This window comes from Pteropus medius, unplaced genomic scaffold (assembly GCF_902729225.1).
Source record: "Pteropus medius unplaced genomic scaffold, Ma_sr-lr_union100, whole genome shotgun sequence".
In the NCBI taxonomy this organism is placed as follows: domain Eukaryota; kingdom Metazoa; phylum Chordata; class Mammalia; order Chiroptera; family Pteropodidae; genus Pteropus; species Pteropus medius.
Genome location: NW_024349804.1, coordinates 7,726,418 through 7,743,736, shown reverse-complemented (window position 1 = coordinate 7,743,736; position 17,319 = coordinate 7,726,418). Strand labels below are relative to the sequence as shown.

Genomic DNA, 17,319 nt, shown 5'->3' with positions numbered 1-17,319 from the left:
TACCAGCACAAACTCCCCCGCCTCTGGTATCATACTGTATATCTTCCTCTCATACTCTAATCATTCCTTGTTTTCTTTGGGTGGGTGGGTACGGGGCACTCAAATCTGCTAAAGCAAGGTTGTAACTAATGGAAGAAACTCATTCATGAATTTGCTTTGTTTTCCCTTTTTTCCTTTCCTGATCTTAAGGGCAGCCCTTCACTCCTCTATCCCATCTCTTCTTTTCCTCTGTTCATCCCTTTCAGAAAAGCTTGTCTTCTATTTAATACAAGGAAATTCTTTCTTTTTCCCAAAAAATAGAATGAATCTTATTTTATCCTTTTAAGGTGTTTTCAAATAACCAGGTATTTGCTTTCTTCCTCATGGAATCTAATGGAAAAGAAGAAAAGAATTGTAGGGTAAAATTTTTAAATGACTTTCTCGTTTCCTTATATATTAATGGTGAAAGTTTCTAGAAAATTTTCTTTGTGAACTTGAGTGAGGATTATATTAGCTACCTATTGCTGCATAACATATCACGCCTAAATTTAGCAGCTTAAAGCAACAACAAACATTTATTATCTCACACAATTTCTGTGGGTGAGAATTAAGGAGCACTTGAGCTGGTTGGTTCTTGGCTGAGGATCTGATGAGGATGCCGGCTGAGGCTGCAGTCGTTGGAAGCCTTGACAGGCTAGAGGATTCTTTTCCAAGATGGCGCATTCGTGTGGCTGGCAAGTTAGCAAGTTAGTGCAAACCGTTGGCAGGAGAGCTCAGTTCACCACCACATGGACCTCTACACAGGGCTATTGGAGTGTCCTCGCAGTGTAGTTGCTGGATCCCCCCAGAGCAAATGATAAGCTTGAGGCGCATGCCCTGGTGTCATCTGCGACTTAGCTTCAGAAGTCTTACACCATCATTTCATGACATTGTACTGGCTACGTAGGTCAGCTGTGCTCAGTTGGGGAAGGGTCTGCTGCTCAAGAGATGTGATTACTAGGAGGCAAGGATCAGCGGAGCCCATCATGGAAGCTGGCTTCCATGGAGATGGAAGGCAGAAACTAAATTTGCATTCAGTTCTACTTCTAAAGAGAAGGAGAAACTACTCAAGGTAAGAGTTAGCGTCAGTAGAAAGAATAGCAATCAAGCAGATCTGTGAAATCCAAAGAAAGTCAGTGGCGGGTTGCTGGCCTGGGTGAAAACTGATAGTACCAACAAAAGGACCCTCCAATCCCTGCTTAAGCCCAGAATACTTTACTACAGCTCGTTTCTATTTGCCTCCTCCCCAGTGGTTTTTACAGGTCAGTAGGGAACCTCTGTTATTTAATGTTAAGGTTTTAGGGTTTAGCATAGCAAGTGGGAAGGGTCTAGTCTTGTTGGGGCTCTACAAAAGTGATGGCAACACAGCCAGAGAACGAACTCCGAATGCACTTTATTTCCACCTGTGTGCCCAGCAGCGTCCTTAGACCCTGGCCATATGCATCGTGTGAAAGAAACAGACACGGCCTGTGTTCTTGTGGAATGTATAACCTATCTAGAAAAGAGACACCTTATATAATGTAATATATATATCTACGTATATATAGATACATATAGACATATATCTATATATATAGATAGATAGATTTACATAGTATGGAGAGAGATTCTTAGGAAGGTAGTACGTGGAGAGAAACAGGTACCTAATTTAGACGTGGAATAAAGAAAGCTGAGACCTGAAACCTTAAGCAGCACAAAGATGAAAACATATTGGGAGGAAAGTATCAGCTAGACAAAGGAGCCAGGCCGTATGGAAGCGCTTGTCACGCTGCAGGAGCAGAAGGCTGACTCGTCCAGACAGAGCTTTCTGGGCGGCCTGATGCTGGTGGGGTGTAACACTGCTCAGCCAGCCCTGTGGAATGTGTGCTGTCCTTTGCTCTCGATCATGAACACTGACACACTATTTTGTGCTTTCCTTAGTATGAGTGGCACTGACCAGTCTGTCTTGTTTATTCTGCTGTAGTTTCTCACCATTAACATCCCATTTTCTGGTGACTGTCTTGATTCTTGGCAAATGTTTTCTTTTTAAGAGAAAAAAAAAAATGTGGATTCTTTTCATAGTTAAAGTAAATCCTGCTTTGCCAGGTACAGTTTTGTGATTGTGCAGTTTTGTATTTGCATACCTGTGTTAAATAATTTGTGATCTTTTTATGTATGTGTGGGTCGATTCATTCTGCTTCAAACAATAGAACAAAACAGTGATTATTGTTAAGCTCTCCTCTCCCTGCCCTCAGCAATTTTCAAAAAGGTCTTACTGTGTAAGCATTTTTACCAAAAATTGCTTACCCCTCCCCAAAGTATAAGGGCAAACAAAAAAATTTAATTTCAGCTTATAAAAGGTGATTTGAACACTGTAGGAAGAAATGTGGTTTATATAACAGTTCTTGGGAGGATCTGTCTCAGCAAGTCACAATGCTGTTACCAGTGTTCTCTGAGCAATTAAAGGGAATTCAGGAAAAAGGATTTAGAGCATGATTTTATGCCGACAAATGTGAGGAAGTGGATGCCTTTAAACTTTCTGTTAACTATGTGTTTTTGTATATCTAGCTTCAATTATTACCTGGCTGCTAAACTTTTATTTTCTAAGGCCCCTGAAGTAAGAATCTCTGCTTATTCTAAGGAAAATAACCCCTGAGAAAGTAAGGATTGCTTCTGTGAGGTGCCGAGCGGTTGTGGCAATGCCAAACAAAGCCTTGCCTCTTTCTTTTAACTTTCCCTTTCCTTCTGCTCCTCCTCACCCGGGCTTCAAATAAAATTGAAGTACAAAGTCGTCACAGAAGAGCTTGTGTAAGGTTTTGAAAGTCTCTGGTGTGAGAACTCACATATACACCGTAAGAACTTTTGAGCTGGACAGAGGTCTGCAGACTCTGACAGCGTGTTGAACGTGCAGGTGTCAGGGCTCCGCTCTTAGACTGTGCACTGCAGGTTTTGGAGAGACTCTGGTACAGGAGAACAAGGTCAAAGCGATCCATGAAGAATTGAAAACATGTTGATGGCATTTATTAAAATATAGCAAAGTGCAAAATAAACTAATACCGGTAATACACGTATGGAAGCAGTCATGGCACTCCCCTACACTGCGCTGCATTACTGGCAGATGGGGTGCAGTTCTCAGGACGAATTTTCCTTTTCAGCCAGTTATGTTTCCTGGAGTAAAGATTTTCACAAGTGCTAAAAACAAAAATAGATGAAAATCATGTACATTAGAATGTCTTCAAAAACAGATAATTGAGGGATTGCTGTATATGCTTTCAGTTTTTAAATAAAATGATTCCTTTCATTTTTAAAACAAGCAAGTAGAATTTACATGTTATTTCCCCTTTACTTCATTGATTTTTTTTTTTTTTCCTTTTTCCTGTAGACTGCTGCTGGCCTTTGATAAGAAAAAAAATCATTATTAACTTTGGGATAAATTATATTTTTATAGAAGCCATATACATTTTATTAAATACATTCTGACTTTAAGAGATGATCATTGTTGCGATAAACCTAATACCTTAATATTTTACCCTCTAACTTCTCAGAATTTAGTTCATCTTAAGGAAAGTACAGGTTATAAGAGTTTAACTTTTGTCATCAGTGAGAATATCTGTAGATTGAAAAGGAAATTATGAAAATATGGTTATAAAAGTTCTTGTTTTAGAAACTTACTTAAAATATGGTATCATAGATAGAGGTTTTTAACTTTTGTTTATTTCTTCTTAGGTAGTTGTCTTAATTAGCAACAGTATTATAAAATTTGAGAACATAGTTATTTCTTCCAAGTATCACTGAATGTATAAATGATTTGAGTTACAACAGACTGCAGTTTTTCTTTTTTAAAAAACAAACACATCAGGTAGAAATGGCAATGAATTTTATTAAAATCACATTTATTTACTTAGAGCACATATGTGTTTATTAAAAGCCTGTTTATTCACCATGAAGCATCTTTCTTAGGACCTAATGTCATTGTAAACAATATACTTATGCTTTATAATTCTGCATCTTAGGTATTTTCTGTTGACTTACCCATCTCCCAACACTTGCCCTGCTCTGACTTCTCAAAATGATTATGGGACAACTTTTGTTTAAATTAGAGAGTATATTACCACGATAATGCAAATAATATCCATAGATGAACCATGTACATTTTATACTGCCATGTGTTCTTTTTCATGTAACTGTTTTTTCTGGAATTAATCATTGTCTCTTTTGCTTTGTCTGCCTAGTTGTCTCAAAGTAGTTGTCACTAATTCATCCCAAAATGTATTAATAGAACTCAAAAGCTTCTCTCAATACATGTAAAACCATCAAATAATCATCTGGATTGATGTTTTTCCTGCCATTGGAGGCATCCTTGTTGTAGTTCTCCATAACCATCATTTTGGGACTTTGCTAATCTTGAGAATTCTTTTTCACTGTAGAATCTATGTCCTGATCGCCATGTCCTTTCTTAGTGATATAGGTCTTTGTTTTATCGAGCCTGTCTTACAGCACCTTCCTTCAAATTGGATGTCAATTTTGAGACCCTAAAATGTATGAAAACATGTTTATTCTGTAAGATGATTGGTTGCTGTTGAATGACATATTAGTAATTTATATTAAAAGCATTGCTACATCCAGAGTTACTATAATACCATTCTGAAACCTGTTCATTTGTATACTTGATTGCCTTGTTTCATGTTTTTGAATTTTTGGCTTTTTTTTCTAGAAGCTTTTCGAAGATTTTCATGCTTATGGCTCTGAAATTTTATGTGAATGAGATATCGGTCTTTCAGGCTGTGTTTAGGGTGGGGCTCTGCCTGCCTTGCTTCCATTATTTCTTCTGCTACAGGGTCATTGAGCCCTTTTAATTCAGATATTAATTTCCTTCAGTTCTTGGAAATTTTGTATTTTTTTTTTATAATTCTCTTCTAATTTTTATATTACCTCTTTCTGAAATGCCTGTTTTTCAGATATTAAACCTATGCTCATTATCAACTTTTCAGTGTTCTATTTATCTTTTTTGTTTTACTTTTGGAGAAATTTCCTCATCTCTACTTCTTTAACCCTTCTATTGATTTTCTTTCTTTCTTTTTTTTTTTTTTTTTTAGTTAAGATAAATTTTCTCTGGAGAACTTTTAAGGCCCTCTTTTAAAAAATTCTCAAAATTTTTCTATTCTTCTTTGGTCTTATTTCACTGATGTGTCTATCTTTAAACACTATATTGTAATGTTTGAAGATTATTTTTCCATATCATTACATTGTTTATGCTTCTTCTAAGTTTCTCTTTTCTATTTGTTTTTGTTTTGCTCGTGCTAGAGGCTTTCATCAAAGATCTTATAAATCTTTTTAAAGAAAAGACAAAAATAGTGATTGGAAGCTCTGTGTATGTAGTTGGGCTTATAAACTAGTGAGTGTTGCTGTAAGCCAGTCAGGTGGAACTCTCACGGTGTCTGTTAGCTAGGTCTTTTCTTTCTGCCTTGGAAATGGGCCCGGAAGTCTTTTCCATTCTTCTGTCTGAGAGTCACAGGCCTGGCTGCTAGCATACTCAGAAGAACCAAAGAAGAGGCTTGTGTCTCCCTGGTTCATGTAAAAACTAACAAGCAGTCATCAGCTGTCCTGTTTTCAGTTCCACCCCACATCTACTCTCAGTGATATTCAGAGCCTCTTATTTCTGAACCTTTCCAGCTGTCTGCTACAGTGAATGGCTTGATGCTTAATAGTCTTCCCCATGCACACACCAGTTTGGGTTTCAGTGTTTTCAGTGATTTCTGGTTTACAAGTCAGTTACCCCTCAACCATTCATGTTCACAGCTTCCAAAAACGTTTCGATATGTTTATTCAGTGATCCTATTGACATCTCTTTGTCCTAATGAGATTATGCCATCTTATAATTTCTGCACTGTCATTTTAGGAGTTTCAAAAAGCAATGGTGATGAACACATGTATTCAGTCCTACTTTCAATGGGCAGTTTCTATAATCCCTAGTCACCTTATCCCCTTAGGGAACCACCCCAAAATTCCTAAGCAATAGTACTTTGTTAAAGACTGTTAAAGAATCAAAGTTCGTTCTAATCAGAGTAACTTTCTCACTTATTATTTTGAGTTTAGTAGTTTTTTTTTGTTTTTTTTGTTTTTGTTTTTTTTATTGTATATGTTTTTCATAGGATACTGTGTCATGGAACCAATGACAACTTTTGTTTTATACTTTATGTTTATCAACATCAATCAAAGTGTCAGACAAATAGTTATTGGTTAAATGATTAAACATTTTTCCAAAAGTACTCATACTTTTCAAGTTAATTTGTTTGTAACTTTTAAAAATTACTTATAAAAAAGTTATATGCAACCATTCCCCTACAGTTGAACATTTATGTATTTCAAATTTTTAAATAAAATTTAGTGAGCTCTTCTGTGTTTATTTCCATAAAGTGGACTTAATACAATTGTTTTTGAGGCTCTCCACATATATTACCAGATTATTTTTAAGTTTTATGCCATTTTTCACTGCCACTGGCAATGTTTGATCTCTTATTTGTTATTCTTAATATTATTTTCATTTAAACCCTTTTGCAATTTAAAGTTTTGAAACCATTATTTCAACTTGATTTTAATATTTATTGCATATATCTTAACTAGTACCACTTTTATTGTAATAGCTTTATGATAATATATTATCTTACTCGATGATTGACTTGTTTAGTTTTTTGTTATTGCTTTTCTTTTGCAATTATACTTTACTCAAAACAAACTTTTCGATAGTCTGTATTCCTTGATGCTTCTTAGTATATTTTCTATTATAAATTAGATAAAAATTTTTAAGTCGTAAATAATTATTAGGCGAAAAAATTATGATGGAATTCTGATTAAGAGTTAACTAGATTAATAATTTTCCTGGAGTAGATTAATGGCTTTTATTAGACACAGGCAAGGAGTGACTTTCATGCTCTTGAGATCTAGTACTTTGGATCTAAGGGTCCGCTCTACAGCTGTAAGATCTTATTCTCAGGCTTTTAGGAGGCATGCATTGAGATTTGGGAGTAAAGTCGGGGATGATTGTCCTGCCCCTTGGATCTGAGCAGAGACTGGAGTTTGTCAAGGCTGGTAGTGACCACATTCTCAGTGGGTTTTACCAGACTGTCTATGAACCACTTTTTTCTTTTCCTAATTGGATTTGGAAATAAAGGTGAAAGGTAGACTGTGAAAAAATAATAGAAGATTCTACCAAACTAATGGGAACAATGCTTTATTTAAAGTACATAAGAAGGAAGTACTAGATCTTTTTTAAAGGTGTATATATGTGTGTGTATATATATATACACAATATATATAACACATCATACATATCATCTGTTAAGCACTTGATATATGCCATGCACTGTTCTGAGAACTATACATGTATGTATTAACTTAAATTCTCACAACTAAGAGGTAAATATTTACTCTTATTTTACACTTGGGGGACTATGGCACTTCACCCAAGTTTCAGTGCTACCAAGTAGTGACACTCAGTAGCTCTTGAGTTTGAGTTGTTAACCACTGCACCATACTACCTGTATTATTAATTTGTCTAGTGTTAATTCTAACCCAACGTCTTTTATGATTCTAATAAGTAATTTAAATGGCGCTTTTTCCCCCCCTATTAAAAAGAGTTGGCAGTACATGTGGCATTGTTCTCTAGCATTTTCTCATCACTAATGAGGAATGGGTTGGTATCATTAACTGTGAATATTGGGGCTTTTGAGATCATTTTTTGGATGTATTCATGAGAGAAAAGAAAATGGTTATGGAAAAGGGGAAATTTTATCTTGGCAAAGAACAGAATAGCAGGACTTGTCTTCCTCCTTTCCCCATGCATAAAGGATTTAGAATGAACTGACAAAAACTTGTTCTGTAATTTTCCACTTACTTAGAGAATGTCCTTCCTATGCCCCACATAAAACACATATTTAGGTCCTGTGCTTTCGATTGAGTTCACGGTTCACCTAATGGAATGAGATATTTCATTCATCCATTAACAAATATTTGAGAGCCTGTTAGACACTAGGCTCTGCTTTAGCTGCTAGAGATACAGTAGAGAATAAAAAGATGAAGACCTGTCCTTATGGATCTTCTGTCTTAATGAAGGATAGACAGAAAGAGAATCAGGGCTGTGAAGAAAAAACATAGTGTCAAGGCGAGAGAGAAAGAAGCTGCTGTTTTATACAGGATGGTCTGCTGGCATCTCTTCATGACCTGAATGAAGTGAGAGGTGCAAGTTTTGGTCATTATCTGGGCAAATGCATTTTATGCAGCAAGAAGAAATACACAGATCCTGAAATGAGACTATAGCTGGCATGTTTACAGAAGAGCAAAGAGGCCAGCATGGTTGAATGGAAGAGGACGAAGGGCCAGATATTTAAGTGTAGGAGGGTTTTGAGCAGTAGAGCAGCATGAGCTGACTTAGGTTTTAAAAGGATCACATAGGATGCTGAATAGACACTAGACTGTTAGGTTATTCTAGTAGACTGTGAAGACATGGGGATGGCTAAGTTTATGGAAACAGTGAAGGAGCTGGTGAAGAGCAAGCAAATTTGGGCCTGTGTTGATAATAGAGCAGGCAGCAGATTTGACAACAGATTTGTACACAAAGTGAGAAGTAGAGTTAACCAAAGGTTTTAGGATGAGCATCCAGATGGGAGACATGGCTGTATACTTCTCTGGGGAAGTATGGGGTTGAGGAAGAGAGGTTGCAGTTAGAGATATAAATGTGGGAGTCATCTGCTTAGAGACGATGTATGAATTTTGGTGGTAGATAATATCACTTAGGGAGGCCGTGTAGAAAAAAGTCAAGTCCAAGTACATGTGACATAAGAAATGTTATTATTTTATCATCACCATTTAATAAGTTATTTTTATTGGTAGTAAGAAATTAATTTGGAGAAAGAACTCATGTATATATTTATTTATGTTTATATGAATAGTCTTTAATGTTGGCTTAATTTATTGCATGCCTTTAAATACTGCTTTGTTAAAATTTTAGTAACTGGTAATTTGTATAAGTGATAAGTTATATGCAGTTGTTATATTTCTCAGTGCTTTCTGTTGCTCAAATATACATCTAAAAAGGCTAAAATGAATTGTCTCTGATATATGTATTGTACAAATTACTATTAAAATCATACAGACTAATAAGATAATTTTAAGCTACCATAGGTTCTCTAATTATTCACTGACTCCTAAGAATAAATATGTATTTTTTCAAAATCATTTATTTTAAATTTCATATTGTAATGTAAAAGATCTGCCAAGAGGTTATATATACCCATTATTCATAGATATATTAAAATCATCATAAAATTATTATACTTTATGATACTTTTACAATACTACATAAGCAATTTGTCCAAATTTATTACTTGTAAGATGGATAGAGACAACAGAAAATTCATAAGCAAAGTAGACATTTACTTGTCTTACATCAACATAGCCCTCCTCGAAGTGTTCTGGTGATATTCATGACTGCTGTCCTTAACACCCAGCATCTGCCTCATGATCTAACATGGCTGCTTCACATTAGCCATGTCATCTGCATTTCAGCAAGCAGAAAAAAAGTAAAGAGAAGATCTTCCCTTTTAAGGATACTTCCCAGAAACTGTACTTCCCAGTTTTCCTTTACATCCCATTGGTCAGTTCTTACACACATGGGCACATGTAATGACACTGAGAAATTTTGTATTTTTACTCTGTGCAGCCCTGTACCTGTGTAACATTTGGGGGTCCCATTATTAACAGGAACAGGTGTTAGTACACAATTACCGGTCTCTGCACCACAGGCCTTTTAGACAATAGGGAACAATTGGTTTTATAACAATGTATTTTTTCTATTTTTTTCTGTGTTAAAGCACAAGTTATCTAATATGCTATACAATAATTCTGTGATTTTTTAAATAAGATAGTGATTAAGAATATGGAGCCAAACTGCCTAGGTTCAAGTTCTGTCAGAGCTGTCAGTGGTGTAACCTTGGGCAAGTTATTTCACTTGTCATGGCACAATGTCTTCATGTTCGTATGGGAAGATAACAGTACCTAACTCATGGGACTGTTGTGAGGGTTAAATAATTGATTGTAAAGAACTTAGGAAAGCTCCCGGCACATAGTAAGCCCTCAGATGTTAGTCATTATTGTCAATTGGCAGGTTCTTAATGAAAGTAGTTTTAATATTATCCTAAGTAAAATATAACTGTGAAAGTTGACTTGTAAAGCTGTATTATTAGTTTCACTGTCGTAGAGGAGAAGTAACTGGATAATTTTTAAATAGTCTAAATTTGCTTATTTCATTTTTGAGTATTTTAGTTACACTGAGAGATTTTCCAGTTTGGAGATCAATATTTTAGAACATATATACAAATATATGTCCATTTGCAAAAAAGTATCTGTCTTTTGAACTTTCCACTTATGATATGCCTTTTAAGTCCTTTCAGAGCCAAGATGTCAAAAGACTGTCAGCAATGAATATATCTTGTTCCCTGTGTCTTGGGATAAATAAAGTGAGCAGTGAATCTGTGCCAATTGGAAGTTGAGTGTCTTCTGAAGTAGTGCGAGGCTGAAGGCTTGGCTCAGTTTACTTTTCTGGGAAGTCTTGCCTGAATCCCTGGACTTGGTTAAATGTGCCTTTGTTTTTTTCTATAGCATTCCGTACATAACCCTTTTCACACTTGACAGATTTTATTGACATTGTATATGTGCATCTGTCTTTGCTCCTGCTTCATAAACAGAGACTGTATCGCACTCATATTCTCGTCCTTCTAACCCTGTCGCTCTGCAAGGCTTAATGAACTTGTTCCACTGAACATCAGCAAAGGTTGCCACTCTCATAGTTTTGGTTTTCAATCTCAAGTCAGAAATAACAGTAATTATTTCATTGGCCTTTAATTGTTCTCCAAATTTGGTCATCTGAGACAAGATGCACAGAAATAGGCATATTTCCCAAATAAGCTATGGTACTTCAGAGAAGGTAGTGCTCCACGCTGCTGGAATCCGGTTCAGGAAAGCTCTGCTTCCTCTTTCCTTGTATCTGGTACCTTCTGTACGTGCTCTTCTATTTCTCACTCCATACTAAGGTTTCACAGCAATAAATACATTTCTGTTTTTAGAGTATGGCAACTTTAAGAGATCATTTAGTTAAATAATGTCATACTGCATGAAACTCAGGAGTAAATAAGAGGTGATAAATCATCTTTTGAAGGACAGTAACATTTATTTTGTTTAACTATGGGGAGTCTGAAAACAAAGTATGCTCTAGTAAAATTAGCTACAATGAAATGTGCATGTATGTGTACATGGTATAGTTTTATATCTGTATATTTATCTAATATATATGTATTTTAATGTCAAAATTGGATTATCTTTGCCACTTGCTCTTACATTGTTAGATGACCAGATTCTTTAACTTCATAATAAAATCAAAAGCTACCAGACAGTCTCTGTCTTGTATGGGATATTTGGACATAATAAGGGGTCCTAGAAATGTAGAGTACTTGCAAGGATGGTAAAGGTAAATGCAGTTAGTCTGTTCTCCTTACTAATCATATCAGATTCATTCAGATATTTATTGGTCACCTTTCTGGTGGCAATGCATTACATGCTTTTCTAATGTCTTTTTAAAGAGCCTGTGCTGAAAGTTGCTAAAATGCAATCTCACAGACATTTAATTTTTAGCAGATTTCTAAATGGATTTTAATGTACCTTCAAACAGTCTATGAGAGAGTAAGGCATTAGAGAAAAATCCTATATTTTGATGGACTAAAAACGATCATTCTTGCTGTTGGCATCTAGTCTAACAAGTGTTACAGTGTAAAAATGCTAGGTAAACCACAATATGTTCATGCCTACCTTTTTTTTCTTTCCATAGCAGAATACCATACTGTTGTCCTTTCTGCAATTAGTAAATGCAAAGCTCTTAATGAAGAATGACTCAAAGGAAAGACTATACTACTATGCTCCTAAGCTTTAATATTTTTATTTTTTGATTTTAGTTTTTTATCATTTTTAAACTTTGAACAAGTTATTGTTAAGGTGCTTTTATTAAATTTATTTAAATACAACTACATAAAATGATACCAAATTAAAATAGCAAGTCATGTTGACTTTTTACTACTTTTTAAAAATATTTTGGTTATATTTTTATTTTGGAATAGAAATTCTTTTCCCTCAAATTTAATTTTAGGAAAAAGAGATCCGTAGAGAAAATTATCAACAGCTTTGAAAATACTAAGAAGTTTGCACATTCTGTATTAAGTTTGAAAGACTAAGATACCTAAACTGTTTTTAAGTTTCAAAAACAAATGGGCTTTATTCTATAGTTGTTGCTCCCAAATCACATTGTGCTCTTATGATCTAGGAACTAAGGTGAACTGTTTTTGTTTTCAGTTTTCAAAGATAATTTTAGTTAATATACGGAGTTAAACATTACCTTTTTAGTTCTTAAGAAATGTGCTCAATAATTTTCTCCTTACACCCCTTCCTCTTTTTCAATTTTCAAATAGCTCAATAATCTTCAAAGTTTCCTTTCCTGTCTTTTTAAAGGTCGATTGAGCTATCCACATCCAGGAACTGACAATCTGTTGATGTTAAATGGTAAGTTGTATAAAAACATTTTATTTTTCCAATTGATTTTCTGTAAATAAAGATAATTGAATTCATTTATCTAAACCTTCCCTATAGACACGGTAGTCATTTTGTAAGTGTATAAATAAAGTTACAGCTCTCCTCTAAAGAAGGCAGAATTGGGAGTTCGAGTGTATTCTAACTAGCAAAGCAGTCATTGAAGTCTTTTTGTAATAGTATGCTATATATAATTCAGTGATCACAGGTTTTGGAGACAGTCCTGAGTTTGAATATTGACTTTCCAGTTTATCGATATGACCTTGGCCAAGTAATGTCTGTGAACTTTAGTTTCCCAAGGTTTATTTCAAGAATTAAATGAGGTGACGTTTCCAAAGTACATAGAATGTGTTACTTAGAATAGCACCTGTGCTCATGTTCAACTAAGGTATAAACTGGAGATTCCATAAACACGGGAGTCACATTAACTTAATTTATTGTAACTAGAAAGTTTACAACATGAAGTTCACCAGAGTTAGAAAATAAATAAACAAACTTTCATTAAAGTTTGTTTTCTTTCTGTTAAACAAACATCGTCTTCAGAGAGTCACAGCACTAAATACATCCATAGCTGTGGGAGTAAACATGGAGGATTAAAATACCCTTCACAAAGGTATTATTAAATCAAAGGGTGGGTAATGAGCAGGAAGTAGGAAGAAGTAATAATAGAAATAGTATTTACTTTAAAATACATAATTTTATTATTAGAATGGCTTGACTCTTGTATTTCAACTAAAGCTTCATTAAAAAAAGATGGCAGTGAAATTGAAGGTCAAAGGCTGAAAAAAGGCCACTATAGAGCTAGACTGTGTGAACTAATGTTGAGTAAAGACAGTAGTAACAGAAGGTGGGAGTAAAGTCCAGGCCACCTGAGAGATCGTCAAGGTGGATAGGATTTTGGAATGAGAGAAAAATTGAAAAAGCAAAGTATTAGGTGAGGTGATTGGTTCATTCCGTGTTTGCCCATTGCATATTGAGTTGCCCACCACATGGCAGCTTGATCTAAGCACTGGGTTATCTATTAGGGAGGATTTTTAAGGATGCTTAAAGATGGAATTGGCAAGGTAATAACACTGGAGCCAAACCATACACTCTAGGCTGAAGCCATGTCCGCGCTAGACCTCACAGTGATCCTGTACGCCATATTGATGAAATCAATGAATCACTGTGTTTACATGGACTTTAACCAGAAAATTCCTAGGAGTTATATTCCAGGACTTCAACTTTTTTCCTACCACAAAATTAACCCATTTTCTGTTTGCCCTGAGAATGCTCAGGTGGTGCTTGCGGCTGCAGCGTTTACCCCAAGATAACTCGCAGATCACAGTCCTAACCTCGCCCCCAAAGTTTGCCACAAACTATCTCACTTTTCTTGTTGTTTTCACATCATTCTAGTATAGCGATAGTCTTTGGAAACAAATGACATCATTCTATTTATAGCATTCTGTTTTTAGTCATAGTGTTTCCATTTAAAAAATGTAATTCTTGATCGCTAAAAATGTCAAATCCTAGCAAACGTAGCATTCCTACGTGTGATGTTAACATCGTTCTCAAACACTTGTTAGCCAAAGATTCATTTGATGAATCTGATTTATGTATATATTTCCGTTACATTAGGATTAGAGACACGTTCTGTTTAGAAATAACTCCAAGACAGTTATTCTGTTTTATTTTCACATTGAAAACCAGTCAGATTTGTTTCAACCTCAAAGAGTGTGTTTATGAAAAAATTAATTAACACCGCAGCAAGCTGCACTTTTCCTTCTAAATGGGAAATGGGTTAAAAACAAAGCATTTGGGTAGCTGGTCTCTATCCCCTAAATCTATGATTAAAAATTATATTGTTGAAATTGAATTTGCAAAAATAAAATTGGATCACAATTTTTATTATTCTTGGGGCTTGAATTCTAAAATGATAGGTTTAGGTAACAGTAAATACATTACTTATATATTGATCCTTCCTTACATTTCTTTTGAAACATTCTTTGTATTACATAGGATCATTCATATTTCTATTGTAACTTCTAAAAAAGCAATTCAATTGAAAATCTTGAATTTGCAAATGTTTCACATATTCTCTTAAAATCCACCTGAAGGAAGGATGTATGTACTCTGAGATAATCTCTGCAATCATTCACAGATGTTCTTAGATTGCTAAATGTGTAATAAAGTAGGATAATTCAGAAGTATATTGTAATCACAATAGAATACGTCAGTTATGTGTGAGGAAAGAGCCTAGTAGCCACAGTTTTTACAATTTACACTTTTGATTACGTTAAACATTACTAAGCTAATTGATTTCATCAGTTGCTTAAATCCTTCATAAATATTTTCATCAGTTGCTTAAATCCTTCATAAATAATCTAGATATTAGAAAGTCTCATCATGTAATGGATACAAGCATATTTTATTTCAGGGAAGATTTGCGTCTTGTGGACAAATCTGCTTTTTTATGACATGAGCACTCTTCATAGGTCTGCCACTTTAGGGCTGTAGTACATTACTCAGTACAGTAAGCCATCCTGGAAATTCTGAACTTTTTTTCGTATGGAACTGGGAAGATAAAAGATAATGAAACTAGGACATTAAAATGCGGTTAGGTCAATTGAGACAATTTGATCCAAAGAGAAAAAAATTTCTTTTGTTTTTTCGAGATCATTCGTTAAGAGGGGACGCAAGAATCAGAAAATTGGGTATATTTATAGGATAAAGAAGTATTTGAATATTAAAGATTTAAATTTTTTTAGACATCGAAGTCACTTAAAAAGTAAGGGGAAAATTTTTTTGAGCTACTTTTTAATTGCTTGTAATTCAACTATATTCTTGCATGTAGTCTCCCCGAGAAAATGGGAATTAAATGATGTTAATACCAAGCCTCTGCCTATACTAAATTATTAAATATTTTTGACCGATTAAAATAATTGCAGCATCTCCATATATAGAGCTGCTTTTTAAATCATTACATTTTTAGTATGTCACAGATTTAACTCACTTTTAGGCAGTTGATTGAATAAGTTCTATTACTTAACCAATAAGCATAGCTAATATTATTGACTTTGAAAATCAATATTTGGTAATAAATTATACATTAGTATTTTTTGTGGTGGTTTCCAGTAGTTCATAGTGGTTGGTAGCACAGACTTTGGAGTCAGGTTATCTAAGTTTAAACTCAGGTTTGCTATTTCTAGCTGTGTGACCTTGGGCAGCTTACCTAACTTCACTCTGACTCAGATTCTTTACATCTAAAAGACAGCACGCTGCCTGCCTCAGGGGGATTGTTCTGAGAAGTGAATGAATTCATTCATGTGAAGTATGTATTTAGAACAGTTCCTGAAAGTAAAATTCATCTGTGGTAGTGGGTGATCATTAACAGTGACAAAAATGACTGAAAAGGTAAAAATCATGGCTTCTGCATAGATGGAGTTGGATCTGTTTACTTTAGATAATATAAAATTACAGAAGACATAAGACAAATAGATATTTTCATCTATTTGAAAGATGTTACATATAATGAACAAAGAAGTCTCATTTTATGTTATTGCAGAAAGCCAAACCAGAACCTTTTGGAAGGTGCTATATAGGGGCAAATTTGGGGTCAGTAAAAGCAAAATAACTCTCAGGCAATTTCTTAAAGTATGGTGTGCTTGCCCCTTGTGTTACTGAAGATGACTTTTGATGGTGCACAAATACACATTAAAATAAGTGCGTAACTATTGCAATTTAAGGTCATTCCTTAGAAAATACAGAACTGACAGAAATCTGTGATGTTACAGTGGTGCTAGGCCTGTGTTCATTTAATAACAAATAATATATAAATATTAGCATAGTTGTGTAGATAAAGCATACATTGTAAGGTTTTATGATCCTACCTTTCTAGTCAATTAGCATTATGGTTACTTTTAGATATTATTCATTTAAGTAAGGGATAAACAGAACAGGGGATAAAGGGCAGGAAGTTGGTCAGACTAGGTAATACTATGAAGCACCTTTGGCACATTTTTCACTGAATCTCTGTTAACTCATAGATACAGAAAAAGATATAATCCCACACCCATATGTCTCATGAAGTTTGTTGTATAGATTTAAAAACACTTTTTACAAAGAATGTCATAGAAATATAACTGTAAGTAGCTCCTACTTCTGAACAGGCCATGTTCTTCAAATCAAGTAGAAATCAAGTTGAATTGACTGGTGGAGACTGCTGCTATTGAATAATTCACATGTTGTAGAAGAGTCCAAATTTAACATCCAGAAGCACTTTAGGAAAGTCACATTACATAGGAATGGGTGGGTTGTCTGAAAACCAAAAGTCAAATAAGTACAGTCTGCAGGTAGAATGACAACTCGAATGCTTATATTTCTGAGTGCATAAATCTTACACTTTATTATCGGTAGTGAAAAAACACACAAGAAAGTACCCTCTGTTTTCCATAGTAGTGAGGAGCAATACAAAGGGATGTGTCGTCCCAGTGTTTGTTTCCACTTGGGTTGTGTTGGACTCCCCTGACCCCTCTCCCAAGGAAAATAGCTTACATTTTTATTAATGCATACAGTTTCTCAAAAGGAGAACAGGTCGAGCAGAAGTATAGGGAGATGGTATTAGCAAGCTAGTTTTAAATTTGCAGTTATTAACCACATACAGCCATGTTTGTGATCAAGAGCTTGGTATACTTTTGAGAAGAAAGAAGTTAT

The 17,319-nt window shown here is 34.8% G+C and overlaps 1 protein-coding gene across 5 annotated transcripts in view; it reads left to right on the top strand.

The window, feature by feature from the left end:
* CPEB2 (cytoplasmic polyadenylation element binding protein 2) overlaps positions 1-17,319 on the top strand; it is a 56,284-nt gene that overhangs the window by 15,334 nt on the left and 23,631 nt on the right. For all 5 annotated transcript variants that reach the window (XM_039838167.1, XM_039838168.1, XM_039838165.1 and 2 more), the window contains one exon: positions 12,550-12,600. In XM_039838167.1, coding sequence (XP_039694101.1) covers positions 12,550-12,600 — 51 coding nt within the window. The remainder of the gene's footprint in view (positions 1-12,549; positions 12,601-17,319) is intronic.